This window comes from Haliotis rubra, unplaced genomic scaffold, assembly GCF_003918875.1.
Source record: "Haliotis rubra isolate DU_JTF1 unplaced genomic scaffold, ASM391887v1 Scf1277, whole genome shotgun sequence".
In the NCBI taxonomy this organism is placed as follows: domain Eukaryota; kingdom Metazoa; phylum Mollusca; class Gastropoda; order Lepetellida; family Haliotidae; genus Haliotis; species Haliotis rubra.
In genome coordinates this window covers 116,255-132,750 of record NW_025765200.1, presented here as the reverse complement: position 1 = coordinate 132,750, position 16,496 = coordinate 116,255, and the positions used below count along the sequence as shown (strand labels likewise).

Below are 16,496 nucleotides of genomic sequence, written 5' to 3'. Positions count from 1 at the left end.
GTCACGCTAAAGACAACTACTCTATTGACGATTAGTCTACTTTCAACCTGTTTATAAAGTGTGCACAGTCGATCACATGCGGGTAAAACCCATTCCTCGGGAACCCAGGGATCAGTTGAAATATGATAAACGAAGACCTGTGCAATGCACTGTGTTAACCAATCGCAAGCATTATGGCATGTTCCAGCATATGTAGCGTGGCGTTCTTACGAGAGTCTAAAGCTGCAACGTTTGCTATGTCAAAATACAACATTAACATAAAAGTTGATTATGCGAGGGATCCTAGTAACCGCCAGTTTGGGATATACTGCGTGTTAGATAATAACAGCATGACAGTGTCTACTACTATAAGCGTTCTTCATCAGTTACGCTATTCCGAGGCCTTTTTTCTACACTACCAACTGTATGCGCTGAAACTGAATTGCGTTACTATATGTAAACAGTGACAATTTCTAAATATATAGCAATTCATGAACACTTATAGATGAGTTAAAAGACACTTAAGTTCATTTGTAGACAGTTCAATTAACTTGGCAAAAAGACTATTCTATTAACAGTAACATCACTAGTATCATTACTAGTATCATGGCTGATATTACTTCCCTGCAAATGTTCATAATGACATATTGTGTCACATAATGGGATATTCCCCTGTGATAATCAGGGTTAGAATTGATCTTCAGTAACCCATTCGCTTAAACAGTTCATAAATGTGTATGATAGTCTGGTGACTTTGATGGTCAGTTCATTTTCTGCGAGTCGTGTTCTTTCAGTTCTCTTTCCACTTGGGTATTTGCATTGATACATGAAATTGGTCAGCCAGAATTATATGAATTAATATTGTTAATATTTGGATGTTCTTCCTTAATTAACCTGTGTTCCCATATATTACTATGTCGTCTATATATATTGTAGATATAATATCTCTTATATGTTTATCTGAACTTTTCATTGATATGTATATGGTGTTTGAATGTCTCATTGGCCGCTTTGCAGAACACTGTATGTTTTACAGATTGAATATCTCTACTGTCACCTTTATATGTGACACAATACTAAAATAATGATCACCTCCTCCCCCTCTTTGCCTAGTGGGACTATAAATCAATATGGCTGCCGTTTTCTTCTTTAAACAAAGCCGTTAACGTTCTCTCTACCTGCCACCAGTAGAACGTCACGTGTTGTCCCAGGTGTGTCTCTTTGACTGCACAGACATTTGACAAGACTCTCACCTGACCCCGGTGGTGTGTTGGTTGAACTGGTTGGGTCATGTGACTAACTGCACCTGAAATGTATGAGTATAAAACCAGGCACGGTCGTGAGGGGCTGCATTACAGCTGGAACCTGACTGGGGTGCAGTGAGCACACAGTGGGTGAGTATTTCTGATACTTTAAGCGCTGATTCTGGACAAGATTCAGCAACATGTTAAACGATGCATGCGCATTCATTCATGTCTTTAAAATTGTGTCTGCAGGTATCATGGCACATAATTCAACCTTTTCTATCTTCATTCAACAATTATAGTGTAAACAGCTTGAACAGACAATCAAACGATTGGCATAATGTGCATCGATTTGCGCAGTTGGGATACTATGGCATGCATCAACATGTCAGCGAAACTGAGCACATGATCCCCTGATCTCCTACGACAAGCAGGACCAATTCTAGACCGGCTCTTTTCGGGTTTTCGAGTTCCGAGTTTCGTAGGTATAATGGATACCATGCTTACCCAGATTAGTAAACAATCGGGTGCAAAAGACGTGCTAAACGAGCACTGACGTTTTAAAATAGTCCCGTTGTCCTGTAAAGGAATGTTTTAAAATATGCTGAATCATGTGTCTCGATACCTGAAGACACAAGAAAAGTAATCTCGTCAATTTCAACATTGGACAGGAATCTGCACAGTGGTGATGATACTATTTTCTTTTCATTACAGACTGGAAAAGACTGCAAAGGGCAAAGCACTTCGCAATGGCTGGCAAAGGTATTTATTCAATATTCAGAAATGTATTCAAGGTGTACGAGAAAACCGCTTTGAACTGTGGCAAACTGTAATATACGCCCGCCATTCTTTTAATGTTGTACAACACACAAAGAAATGCTTACATTTTATGAAAATAGTGATGAGTGCCACTCGCAGAGCAGCCATGGTTACCTTCGTCGCAAACACCTGGTATCATGTTAGATTTTCAGTGATGTTATTCCTGTTCGGACTTAAGGCCGTACGGAATCTGTCTTGGTGCACATTTGAGACGAATTATTCTCTGGTATTCGTTGATGTTTTAAATGGAGCTGATTGTTGACATAGTTAGGACTCTGGTGAATCCTTGTCAGTAACTAAGCATGTAGTCAGACCTGTGTAAACAGGAGCATTAGAATCATGTCAATAAAGCTTTAGATTGTGATCAAATTAATGCGCAGAAAGATTGGTAAGGTGAATCAACATGGCAGTTGGTTAAAAGTAAAGAGTCAATATAATGTGATGTAATTGTTTTAAATAGTGTGTAAGACGATGATTATTCTCATTCACAGGAACTCGTACATGTTTTCTGGACAGGGAAATTCGAATGGTACTTGTTGGAAAGACTGGAGTAGGTAAAAGTGACACAGGGAATACAATATGTGGAGCCGGAAAGAAGGAAAAGGTGTTCGAATCAAAGGCTAGGGCAAAGTCTGTTACAACAAAATGTAAAGAGCATGGCTTTAACCGCTTTGGGTACGACTTGCAACTTGTTGATGTCCCAGGCTTTTGTGACACAAGCAGATCAGACGACGACATCAAGCAAGAGGTCATGAAATGTGTAATGATGTCATCTCCTGGAATACACGCTATTCTTTTCATCGTACGGATAGGAAGATTCACTGACGAAGACAAAAATACTCTGGAAAGGTTTCTGCAATGCTTTGGAAAAGAAGCTAAAAGATTCGTGATTGTTGTTTTTTACTGGAAAAGATGACTTGGAAGATGAGGATGACACTATTGACAACTACATAGGCGAATGCCCAGTAAAACTGAAGACGTTTTTAATTGATTCAAGTCATCGCTTTATTTCTGTCAACAACAAAGGGTCGCCTGAAGAGAAGGAGAAATTTGCCAAAGACCTGATAGACATGGTAAATGACATGGTTGTTGAAAATGGAGGCGAGTGCTACACAAATGAGATGTATGAGCGATGTGAAGCTGATCTTCGAGAAGCTGTGAAGAATGAAAAACTTGACGGGAAGAGGCAGAAGCAACTCGAAGAGAAACTTAAACAAGAAACTGCTGCCTTTGAAGAACAGATACAAAACCAGCGTATTAAAATGCAAGAAATGGAGAAACAACTTGAAAAAGAACGACAATCAAGGGAAAAAGCCGAAGAACTGAGACAAAAGGATGATGATGAAAAGAAACGACAGGCAGAGCAAAAAGAGATAGAGGAAAACTTGAGAAAGGTCGAGAGAATGACAGAAGAATTTGAGCGTAGGAAAGTAGAAATGCGACTTGAAGAGGCTCGTAAACAGATACGAGAGAAGGTTGAACAAGAGGACCCTGGTTTCCTGGGAAGAGCATGGAATTGGTGGACTTCGTGGTTTAAAGGATAATTTATCAAACAAACCTTCAAAGACAGAAAATGTCTCATTTCTTCATCTGAAGCAACTTTTGGTAGACTCGGGAAACGTTTCCATTCAATGACTGAAATAGTTGCCTGCTGCTATTATCCTATTTTGACGTGTACCAGATATTCCTCAATCTTCAATGGTTACAACTGTCTTGCCTTGCTCACACAAGTGTTTGTGACTGGAGCCATTATATGACAGAGTTTGCTCTCCGTTCTCGTGAACACCCGTTCTTGTTTATTTGTATGTGTTTTGTTTGTTTGTGTAATATAGCTAATATTATCAGGTGATTGTGGTATGTAAATAATCCAGTTTAGACCAGACATTTCACGTCTACATCAACAGACATGAAACCATTGATGATCCGGGTTAGAATTGGTCTTCAGTAACCAATGCTTGCTGAAAAGGCGACTCATGGGATCGGGTGAGCAGCCTCGCTGACTCGGTTGATACATGTCATCGTATATCAATTGTGTAGATGGAATTGCGAAGATGATGTCAGTCACAATCCGCCGTCATATAACTGGACTGCACTATTCCGAAGTAATGTTGTTTTTGTGGAGTTACCCACAGTTTAACATGTATACCGTATACTGTAAAAGTTCCAACAGGTCTTCTTTCATAATTTGTAAATGCCGAGCGTCATGCAGGAGAACAACGTTTTGTATGATGCAGCAATGGGGTCGAGCCACAGACCTTCCGTTCATCTGGCACTCCAGCCCTTCACCACAGAAGTACATTTTTCAACCCACACGTCAGTACATTTTTTAGAAATGTCGGTTGATAGATTGGTTTCTAGAGGTTGCACCAACTATGCTGGAGAAGTAGTGTAATGTCAATCCTCAGGGTATAGCTGGGCGATTCAGTGTCTCAAAATACCTTACAACTGTTTTGTATTTGGCTAATGTGAATTGCGTTTTGAAATAACCAGTCAAGCTTTGTGGCTTGGTGTGTATACGAAAAACGTCTGGTGGAGCCAGATGTTGTTATCAATAACAGTTTGACTTGATCAGCAACTGTTCCAAGGCAAATGTTACCCTTTCGTCTGTGCGGTCTGCCCTATAGTCCTTTTGCCTTGGTTTGCATTAGACGTAGCTCAGTTGTAGCAAGATCTGCTGCGGGATAGATGCGTGATGTAATCTTTTCTATGTGTCCCATGCTAGACTTTTGTCATAGAAACATTATATATAGTGACCGTTGTTTACCTTTTCAGTTAACTGGTATATTTGAGATGGTTAGCATGAATAGCTTGAATCACATATCGCAATTAGCTCCAGAAACAAAGAAATGTGAAACATCTTTCCATTTTTGCTTCAGTGAATAAATCAGGAAAATTTGTTTATACTTTCTTCTTGTCTAGCTTACAATTTCCATGAAGTACCTGAAATACACCAAGATCCACAAAACCCCTCCACCAAGGTGCGTTCTATATCCACACAGTCACTACACTCGGGCCTTCATATCCCATGTAGTCCCACATATACCATCTATCCACACAGCCCTTATACGTAATATGTCCCATGTAGACGCAGACCTTTCCCTTGATGAACCCAGCAATAGGCACATGTCGATATGCCCTATGTAGTCACACACCTTTCCCTTCGTCAACTCCACAGAACACTTCACTCGGGCCTATATGTCCCACGAAGTTCCACATGTACCTCTTCATGCACACTGACCCTGTACCTAAGTCTATATGTCCCATGGTGCACCGCACCTCCCCCTTGATCGACCCCGCCCAACACCCAGGTCTATATGTCCTATATAGTCCCAAACCTTCCCCTTGATCTCCCCAGCCCTACGCCCACGTCTACATGTCCCATGTAGTCTCACACCTTCCCCCTGATTGACCCAGCCCTACACCCAGGTCTATACGTCCCATGTTGTCCGACACCTTCAATCACATTCCGGAATCCACTTTACAGCGTTATTGATTTTTCGATCACACTCGTGCAGTATTCTGTACAAGGTTATCTTAACCTTTTATAATATGGAAACATAAAAAAGACCTTCAAAACACATACAATCACTATGCATGCAATTTCAAATCACACTCAGGTGAATATAGTCCCGCATAAACTTTTAAATCCACATAGCCCTTTCAGCCTGGTGTAAAAGTCCAATATAGTACCACACAAACCTCTTGATTCAGCCAGCCCCTCCACACAAAACAACCCTATAATTCAAGAAATACCTCTTGACCTTCCCAGGACCAACAATAAGGTCTAAGTATCCCATGTAGTTCCAAATGTAGCTCTTGACAAACCCAGCTGCTACCTAACCCGGGATCTGGGGTCTACATATCATGTCTTTTGCCACTGATACCCCTCAAGCCACATAGGCCTAACAACCTGGTGTAAAAGTCCTATATAATCCCACATATAGCTCTTGATACAACCAGCCACATGTTCGCAATGGAGGATAACAACGTTTTGTGTGACGCGGCATGGGACCGAACCACTAACTTCCTCTCCTTGGGCGAGCGCTCTGTCCACTTGACCACAGAAGACTATGTGACCCATGCCTGAAGCAAGTGCTTGCTTCAAATATACTGAACAGCAAAAGAAACGCAACTAGCTTTTTGTCATGTTTTTGCAAAGAGGACATAAACACGAAAGCGTACTTTATGAGATTTCATTTTTTCGAAACTTCTTTTGCTGTTCAGTATATATTTCTTCTCAGAAAATCAATCTTCAGATAATGATGCACTCATGTTATTGGTGGTGAAGTATTTTTCGATAGTAGGATGTTATGCTTACCTAGAGATGCGTAAACAATGTCTTTCAAAACATATTAACTATGCATTCTGGTTAAAATGACACGCAAATACCTTGTTAATGTAGATAGCGACTGCAGCTATAGCTTAAGATATTTCCACGAATAATAGTGAATGAGATCGTTGTGTCCAAGTGGTTTGGACAGAAGCTGTAAGACTTTCCCTCACAACTTACAATATAAGTTGTTCACTAGTCACAAGGGGGTCATGGGTTGATGTACCCTCGATGCTTGTTTACGGTCTCTAAGCCCGAACACCAAGGCATGGGCCCCGAGGGACCAGTGAACAACGTATTTCTCTTACCAAACACCTCAATGTTAATTATGAATTGTTTGAAGCACGGGTACAAATCTTTTTGTGACGACGAGAAAAACAAATTTATCTCCCTTCCATCGATTCGCATTCGCAAAACATCCGTACTTTCCGTACATCATACGTGATTCAATGTTATTCGAGATAAAAAAAATACTACCATGAAGTGCCAAATGAGTTCCAAGCGGGGTACATAGCAATGTGACTCGTTTGTAAGTGGGATACATTGAAACTAATAGAAGAGCTAATCAGAAAACGACATTTATGTGTGAGGTAAGATTATGAAATATGTACTGCACATAGGCGTGGTTTATATTAATAAAATTAGGTAATAAAGTTTGGTTTCTGGTTTGATTTGAATTTTTTTTCTAAAGCCGCACACAGCAGTATTAATGTTCTATGACAGTGATCGAGTATTGCCCAGGCAATACAGTTATTTACGTCATTGCATCGATCTGTGCAGTTGCAGTACCATACCCAGAGGGTATTCATACGCCCCAGTTGATTGGAATCAAAATGTGATCAATAGCCAAGATATTACATATTCGCATAAATTATTACATGGACACGCCCGGTCTTGCCATGTGACTAATTGTATATTAGTTGCATCAGTATAAAACCGGGCATTGGCGTCATAGAGTGGTGCATTACAGCTGGAAACTTGACAAGGACAAGGGGAGCAGACTGCTGGTGAGTATTGCTGACGCCTTTCCTGCTAATGTACTATTACACAAGATGGTTAATCACGCTATGCGATGTTTCCTATCACCTGACTATGTTTTTCATACATATCCATTGCGATGGAACTGATAAAATAGGAGGGAAAAATTATACAAGACTCAAAACAAGTTTAAGGTACCATAGAGACATTTCTATTCATGTAACATGTAACGGTATTGGTCTTTTCATTTTCTTTTAATTTTACAAAAAACTGATACCCGCTACGTCTCTCGTATTCCTGCTCGACTTTAATACCGCAAAAGTGCCCCGACTGGTCGTTTCATTATTGTCCGTTGTTCAAAAAATGCATTGATGTACTTTCTCACTGGTTCGGAACACAATTTTCACCATATATGTTTAAGATTGCCTTTTCAAGCCATATGGAAATGAAATCAACGATAAGTTATAAATACGATATGTTGGATGTGATGCAATATACAGCAGGAAAGATCAGATGTGGCCCTATATACAATATAATATGTCGGATATGGTGTTATATACAACATGACAGGTCGTATGATATGCTATGTACAATACGATATAATCGGATACTTATTATGGATGTTGCGCAATATACAACATTTGTTGGATGTGACCCCATATACAATATGCTATGTCTGATCTGACCCTAAAATACAAAAACTGTATGCTGCATGTTGCGCTATATAAAACATGATATGTTGGATGTGACACCACATACAACACCGTGTACACCCTGATACTTCATTGATCTAACTATGTTACACCCTGGTATGTTGGATATCTGATTATGTTCATGTGTTTGTATATGTCATTATGCAATGACCGTTTATGATGGAAGACTTCGGTTTTATGACAAAAAGAAAAATTCGAGTTCGATTCCCGATTATATATGGGTACATTGAGCAATACAATTTAAGAGTTCAAAAGAGAAAATAAATAAAGTTATAAAAACGTGACTCGTTTTACTTATTGTGTGCAGTGACCGTCGAGCAATCGCCGTTGACTTCGAAAATGACGACTTTCTTCCTTTAGCACCACATTGGATAGGCTAAAAATAAAAATGCTTTTGTGAAATACGTGATGAGCTCATTATGTCAGAGACCATAGTTTCACTCGTTGATTTGCATGATATATTGACTAGCACATCATGTCCCTGTATATTATTGAGAAAGAATAATGGAATATAATGATAAGGATTTCCAAAGTATATGTACAAAACAATTCTTAAACATGTCACTCGTGAACATTAGGGTTATAACTGGTCTTCAAAAAACGATGTTAGTCATTAAAGGCGACTAATAGGATAGGACGGATTTGGTTGATGTCAGTGTTTCTGGGTTGTCTGGTCCAAACTCGATTATTTCCAGATCTCCCCAATGTACACTGAAATTGTATGTGTGTCACAGTGGTATGGGGCCAGCATATTTCCGAGGTGACGCAATATGACACGACCTCGAAAATGTGCTGACCCTCCTGATGACGTCACAAACAAAATGGCTGTCATATGGGATTTTGGGGATGGGGGATGGGGGATGGTCGCGATTTTGGCGCTCGTGTGCACGTGTGCGTGTGTTGCGAATGTGTAATGACGCGTGATATCTCGGTGACGTGGGACATGTAGTCGTCATTCTAATGGTTATCATACAATTTTGCCAATGGGTAACATCGCGAAATGACCGACAGAACGGGTGCGTGGTGGGCGAGCTGTCTAAGGCGCCAGGATAATGATCCAGTGAGCTCGAAGTGACGGGATCGAGCCCACCTGTGACCCGGTGTAAAATCCTTGGAGTCAACTTTGTGTTTAGACTCTTTCCGTGTCACAACCTCTAGTGTACAGTTCACAGCCCTGTGCACTTTAAAGAACCCACGAATCCGTTTGTAAATGACCAGATGGTGGCCACATGAATACATGCAAACACCTAGTTGAGGCTACAGCAACGTGCAGTGAACTTGGATAAAGTACTGTACTATGTGTTCCAGTCCACCCAGCTGTGAATGGGTACCTCGTAAGGATGGGAAAGGCACATGAACTCGGTGCGCCTAGTGGCTGCAAGAGTTGTATGATCCCCAGGAGTTGAGATTGATAGTACGATATGCCTTTGAGATTCACATCCAGTGATCGAGAGAAAAACAAAGCGCCTTTGAGCAGCTGAGCTGGATACCGGCGCTACACAAATGTTAGTATGATGATGATTACAGAACCTGACATGGATTTGTGGGTTGTATGGTTGTGTCTGACATATCACTTCGTTGTTGTTCCGATATCGTAAATGGGATTTACAATCTCTCATTTGTTTCATAAGGTCGACGCAAATCAGACAGCTTCCTGTAGTGGTATAGGAAAACGAACGGAAATATTTCAACATGCAGGACAAGCTTCTAAAGTATTGTCGGCAAGACGTGGCCATCTTAAGACGGGGTTGTGCGAAATTCATAGACAGGTTCCTGTCTCTGAACAACGTCAACCCCTTTTAGGAGTGCCTGACTTTGCCCCATGCCTGTATGTTGACGTTTAGACGAAAGTACCTGAAACCCCACAGCATAAAAACATAAAATATGTGCCAAATGGTCGGCATCCCGTGAGCAAAACTGGGGTGTACGGCTGGATCCCTCCAGAATACATTTTATGTAGAATGTCACCAACTGTCTAGTATTGTAGAGAGCTTTACATAGGCGGGAGAGTGTGTGATTACGAGTGTCTCGAACGATCGCCTTGCGGTCTAGTATTGTAGAGAGCTTTACGTAGACAGCATGGCATCTACTAGCCTCCTTCCGTTTCAGCACTTGCCGATTCTGCATTTGTGAGGTACAAACGCATCTGAGAGCATTTGAGTATACTACCCTAGATGAACAGATACAACCAGACCACCCAAACACGCATACACCTTTGTCTTGATACTACATTCTCTTCGTTTAAGATTGTTCTTACTCTTCTAACGGCTTACCTACTGCCGAGTTTCATGGCGATTACGGACACCATGCATGGATGGTAAACAATCAAGTGCTTACGACATTCTAAACAGCATTGACGTTCTGAAATAAACCTGTAAACGATGGCATGAACGCCCCCTTGTGTCCACACATGTGCAGTGAGTGAACTGAATTAATGCTGACAATGACAACAATACATATGTTCAGCCATGTACCGCCGTGCCTCTTAGCATGTCTCTGTTTTGGCGTCTATTATTGAAAACAAAATGTACAATGCAATATAGGGTTCACAATCCATTCAGTATGCTTCGTCCTGTAAACACAAACTCCTAGAAGCAGAAAGACCTAAAAAGACGAAATGCTTGATGTGTGTTGAATAAATATACGTTTACAAAGTTGAAGAACACCCGTTCTGCTTTCAACAGATCAACAATGTCTACAATGTCTACAATGTCTACATTGGACAGAAATGTGCACAATGGTGTTGATACTATTATGTTTTCATTACAGACTGGGGAAAACTGCAAAGGGCAAAACACTTCGCAATGGCTGGCAAAGGTATTTGTTTACCATCAGAAAATGCATTCAAGTAAAACGAGAAAAACTGCTTTGAAGCTGCATCAGTACATGTGTGGAACAGGGTCAACCTGTGATATATGCCCACCATTCTTTTAATGTTGTACAACACACAACGAAACACATAAAATAGTGATGGGTGGTAATCGTAGAGCAGACCTTTGTTACCTTCTTCATAAACACCTGGTGTCCTGTTAGATTGTTAGTGATGTTATTCCTGTTCGGACTTTAAGGCCGTACGGAATCTGTTTTGTTGCACATTTGAGACAAATTGTTCTCTGGTATTCGTTGATATTTTAAAATGAGCTCATTGATCAGAGAGATTCGGGTGGTTCCTTTAGCCTAGCATGTAGTCAGAACTCAATAAAGTAGGAGCATCACAGAGATCATGTCAGAGATCTTATAGTTCTAGGTTGTCTTTAGGTTGTGATCATCTTTATGCGCTCAATAATTAGTAAGCTGAAAATAAACACTTAAATACTAGTATTTGATCTTACCACTTTGTAATGGCAGTTAGTGAAAAGGAAAATGCCAGTATAATGTGATATAATTGTTTAAAAGAGTGTGAGACGATGATTATTCTCCCACACAGGAAATTGTGCACGTTTTCTGGTGAGGGAAATTCGAATGGTACTTGGAAAGACTAGAGTAGGTAAAAGTGCCACAGGGAATACAATAATTGGAGCCAGAAAGGAGGAAAAGGTATTCAAATCATATTCAACGGCACAGTCTGTTACGACCAACTGTAAACAGCATTGCTTTAACCGCTTTGGGTACGATTTGCAACTTATTGATGCCCCAGGTTTTTGTGACACAAGCAGATCACATAAAGAAATCCAGAAAGAGGTCATCAAATGTGTGGGGATGTCATCCCCTGGAATACACGCCATTCTTTTCATCGTGCAGGTTGGCGGGTTCACTGATGAAGACAAAACTACACTGGAAAAGTTCCTGCAATGCTTTGGAAAAGAAGCTAAAAGATTCGTGATTGTTGTATTTACTGGAAAAGATAACTTGAAGAGGAAAGGTAAAACTCTTGACAACTACATAAACAGTTGCCCAGTGAAGCTGAAGACGTTTTTATTAGATACAAGTCGTCGATTTATTTCTGTCAACAACAGAGGAACGGATGAAGACAAGGAGAAATTTACCAAAGATCTGCTAGACATGGTAAAACACATGGTTGATGAAAATGGTGGTCATTGCTACACAAATGAGATGTATGAGCAATGTGAAGCTGATCTGCGAGAAGCTGAGAAGAAGGAAAAACTCGAAGTGAAGAGATAGAAGCAACTCGAGGAGAAACTTAAACAAGAAACTGCTGCCTTTGAAGAACAGTAACAGAGCCAGTGTCTTAAGATGCAAGAAATGGAGAAACAAAATGAAAAAGAACGAAAAGAAAGGGAAAAAGATCGAGAAGATCAACGGAAGGAACAGGAAAAAAAACATGTGGAAGAAGAAAAGAAACGACAGGCAGTTCAAAAGGAGGCAGCGGAAAACATGAAAAGAGAGTATGAGAAAATGAAAGAATTTCAGAAAATGCAGATGGAAGAATTTGAGCGTAGGAAAGAAGAACTGAAAGAATTGGAGATTCGTAAACAGATACGAGAGAAGATTGAAGAAGGCAAAGTTGGCATCATACGAACTGTATTTCGAACTATGAAGGGGTTTTTTGTTTCACTTTGGTAATGTCAGTCTCGTTTGAAAGAACTGCAAACGATAGAATATAGAATATCTAGCATCACTTATTTTCTGTGATTCAATCATACATGAGTCACTTTTTATGGCCAATGGAATCTGATTGGGAAGATACTACAGACTGACTTCTCTCTGGTGTTAACCTTTCACATTTTTCAACAAACCTGTTTCGTCGGTTCATTCGTTCCATTTCACAATTTTTGGGATAAAATTATCTCTTCGTCTGAAGCAACTTTAGAGGCCACAGGAAATGCTTAATTTTAGACATCCTTGTTGTAAGAGGCAACTAACGAGATCAGGTGGTCAGGCTCGCTGACATGGTTGACACATGTCTTCGTATCCCAATTGGGAAGCTTGTGGTGTTAATCACTGGGTTGTCTGGTCCAGGCTCAATTATTTACAGTTCGACGTCATAAAATTCGAAAATGTATCAGTGCGGTGTTAACAACCAACAAAAGAGCAAATAGATCCCGTTTGTCATCTCCAACAACAGTAATGTCAGTCATCACTATTTTATAGTGATTTATATACACCTGCTTATGAGTGAGTGAGTAATGTGAGTGAGTTTAGTTTACGCCGCTTTTTAGCAATATTCCAGCTATACCAGTGCGGGGGACTCCAGAAATGGGCTTCAGACATTGTATCCATGTGGGGAATCGAACCTGCGTCTTCGGCGTGACAAGCGAACCCTAAAGCTACACCACCCACCCACCAACCTATGAGTGAATTGTACATTGGGTTTAACGTCATAGCCAAGTGACCCAAGATCGCTGCAAGTAGCAAAGTGCATGTACGTTTGTGTTTCAGTGTAGGTTTTACTAAGTGTTTCTGTGGTGCTCGTCACAGTTTAACATGGATACCCTACTAGACCCAGTATACTGACAGACCCAGCAGAAGTTCCAACCAGTCCTTTTTCATAATCCGTAAATGCCGAGCGTCAGGCAGGGTGACAACGTTTGGTGTAATGGAGTCTTGGGATCGAACAACTTCCTTTCACCGTCCGCTCCACTTACCTGCTGAAGAACATGTAACCCATGTTTTAACCCACGTCCTTTTTTTGTATATTTTTTTTAAATGTCTGTTGATAGATTGGTTTTCAGAGGCAGTACCCTACATGCTGAAGAAGTAGTGTAATGTCAATCCTCTGGGTATAGCTGGGGGTTTCATTTTGTTCTAAAAGACCTTGCAATTGTTGAGTATTTGTGCACACAAAAACTTCCGCAGGAGCTAGATGTTGTTATCAATAACCGTTTGACATGTTCTGCAACTGTCACTTGGCACAATCTGCCCTTTCGTCTGTGTCGTCTGCCCTATAGCCCTTTTGCCTTGGTTTGCATTAGACGTGGCTGAGTTGTAGCAAGATCCGCTGCGGGATAGATGTGTGATGTCATCTTTTCTTTGTGTCTAATGATAGACTTTTGTCTGAGAAACATTGTATATAGTGACTGTTATTTACCTTTTCAGTTAACTGGTATATTTGAGATGTTTAGCATGAATAGCTTGAATCACATATCGCAATTAGCTCCCAGAAACAAAGACATGTGAAACATCTTTCCATTTTGGCTTCAATGAATAAATCAGGAAAATTTCTTTATAGTTTCTTCTTGTCTGGTTTACAATTTCCATGAAGTACCTGAAATACACCAAGATCCACAAAACCCATATATATACCAAGGTCCGTTCTATATCCACACAAGTACCCTTTGACCTACACAGCCCCTACACTCTGATCCTCATTTCCATGTAGTCCCACATATACCATTCACACAGCCCTTATACCTAGTATGGCCCATGTAGACCCAGACCTGTCCCTTGATCAACTCCGCAATAGGATCATGTCTCTATGCCCTATGTGGTCACACACCTTTCCCTTCGTCAACTCCAAACAACACTTCACTGTGTGTCTATATGACCCATGAAATTACATACACCTCTTCGTCCACACTGGCCCTGTAACGAACACCTAGGTATATATGTCTCTTGTCGTCCCAAAACTTTTCCTTGATCTACTCAGCCCTACACCCAGATCTGTATGCCCCATGTAGTCCAACACCTTCCCCTTGAATGACCCAGCCCTACACCCAGGACAATATGTCCCATGTAGTCCCACACAGTCCCCTTGATTGACCCAGCCCTACACACAGGTGTATATGTCCCATGTAGTCCCCCACCGTTCCTTTCATCGACCCAGCCCTACACCCAGGTCTATGTCCCATGTAGTCCCACACTGTCTCTTCCATCGACCCAGACCTACACCCAGGTCTGTTTCTCCCATATAGTTCCACACCTTCCCCATGATCGACCCAGCCGTACACCCAGGTCTATTGGTCACGTGAAATCCCACACCTTCCCCTTGATCGACCCAGCCTTACACCCAGGTCTATATGTCCCTTGTATTCACACACCTTCCCCTTTATTGACCAAGCCCTACACCCAGGTCTATATGTCCCATGTAGTCAAACACCTTCCCATTGATCGACGAAGCCATACACCCAGGCCTATAAGTCCCATGTACTCCCACACCTTCCCCTTGATCTACCCAGCCCTACACCCAGGTCTATATGTCCCATGTAGTCACAAACCTTCCCCTTGATTGACCCAGCCCTACACCCAGGTCTATATGTCCCATGTAGTCAAACACCTTCCCATTGATCGACGCAGCCGTACACCCAGGTGTTTATGTCCCTTGTAGTCAAACACCTTCCCATTGATCGACCCAGCCGTGCAACCAGTTCTATATGTCCCATGTAGTCCCCCACCGTTCCTTTCATTGACCCAGCCTAACACGCAGGTCTATATGTCCCACAATGTCCCCTTCATCCACCCAACCCTACACCCAGGTCTATATGTCCTATGTAGTCTCTCACTTTCCCCTTGATCGACCCAGCCCTACATCCAGGTCTATATGTTCTATGTAGTCTCACACCTTCCCCTTTATTGATCAAGCCCTACACCGAGGTCTAAATGTACCATATAGTTAAACACCTTCCCTTTGATCGACGCAGCCGTACACCCAGGTGTTTATGTCCCTTGTAGTCAAACACCTTCCCATTGATCGACGCAGCCGTACACCCAGACCTATAAGTCCCATGTAGTCCCACACCTTCCCCTTGATCTACCCAGCCCTACACCCAGGTCTATATGTCCCATGTAGTCACACACCGTCCCCTTGATCGACCCAGCCCTACACCCAGGTCTAGATGTCCCATGTAGTCACACACCGTCCCCTAGATCGACTCAGCCCTGCACCCAGGTCTATATGTCCCATGTAGCCACACACCGTTCCTTTCATCTACCCAGCCCTACACTCAGGTCTATATGTCCCACGTAGTCCAAAACCTTCCCCGTGATCGACCCAGCCCTACAGCCAGATCTGTATATCCGATGATCTCCTACACCTTCCCTTGATCGACCCAACCCTAGACCATGGTCTATATGTCCCACAATGTCCCCTTCATCCACCCAACCCTACACCCAGGTCTATATATCCCAAGTAGTCCTACACCATCCCCTTGATTGACCCAGCCCTACACCCAGGTCTATATGTCCCATGTAGTCCCACACCGTCCCCTTGATCGACCCAGCCGTGCAACCAGTTCTATATGTCCCATGTAGTCCCCCACCGTTCCTTTCATCGACCCAGCCTTACACGCAGGTCTATATGTCCCACAATGTCCCCTTCATCCACCCAACCCTACACCCAGGTCTATATGTCCTATGTAGTCTCACACCTTCCCCTTGATCGACCCAGCCCTACACCCAGGCCTATATGTCCCATGTAGTCAAACACCTTCCCATTGATCGACGCAGCCGTACACCCAGGTGTTTATGTCCCTTGTAGTCAAACACCTTCCCATTGATCGACGCAGCCCTACACCTAGACCTATAAGTCCCATGTAG

At 41.9% G+C, this 16,496-nt stretch overlaps 2 protein-coding genes across 2 annotated transcripts; both read left to right on the top strand.

Annotated features, from left to right (window-relative positions):
* The first annotated feature begins 1,222 nt into the window (after positions 1–1,222).
* On the top strand, positions 1,223–12,422 carry LOC124266726 (GTPase IMAP family member 4-like). Its single transcript, XM_046701520.1, has 3 exons — positions 1,223–1,373; positions 10,833–10,880; positions 11,491–12,422. The coding sequence occupies exons 2-3, from the start codon at positions 10,868–10,870 to the stop codon at positions 12,183–12,185; spliced, it is 708 nt and encodes a 235-aa protein (XP_046557476.1). The 5' UTR covers positions 1,223–1,373; positions 10,833–10,867; the 3' UTR covers positions 12,186–12,422.
* LOC124266727 (histone-lysine N-methyltransferase, H3 lysine-79 specific-like) lies at positions 2,958–13,067 on the top strand. Its single transcript, XM_046701521.1, has 2 exons — positions 2,958–3,348; positions 12,302–13,067. The coding sequence occupies exons 1-2, from the start codon at positions 3,113–3,115 to the stop codon at positions 12,585–12,587; spliced, it is 522 nt and encodes a 173-aa protein (XP_046557477.1). The 5' UTR covers positions 2,958–3,112; the 3' UTR covers positions 12,588–13,067.
* The last annotated feature ends 3,429 nt before the right edge of the window (positions 13,068–16,496 follow it).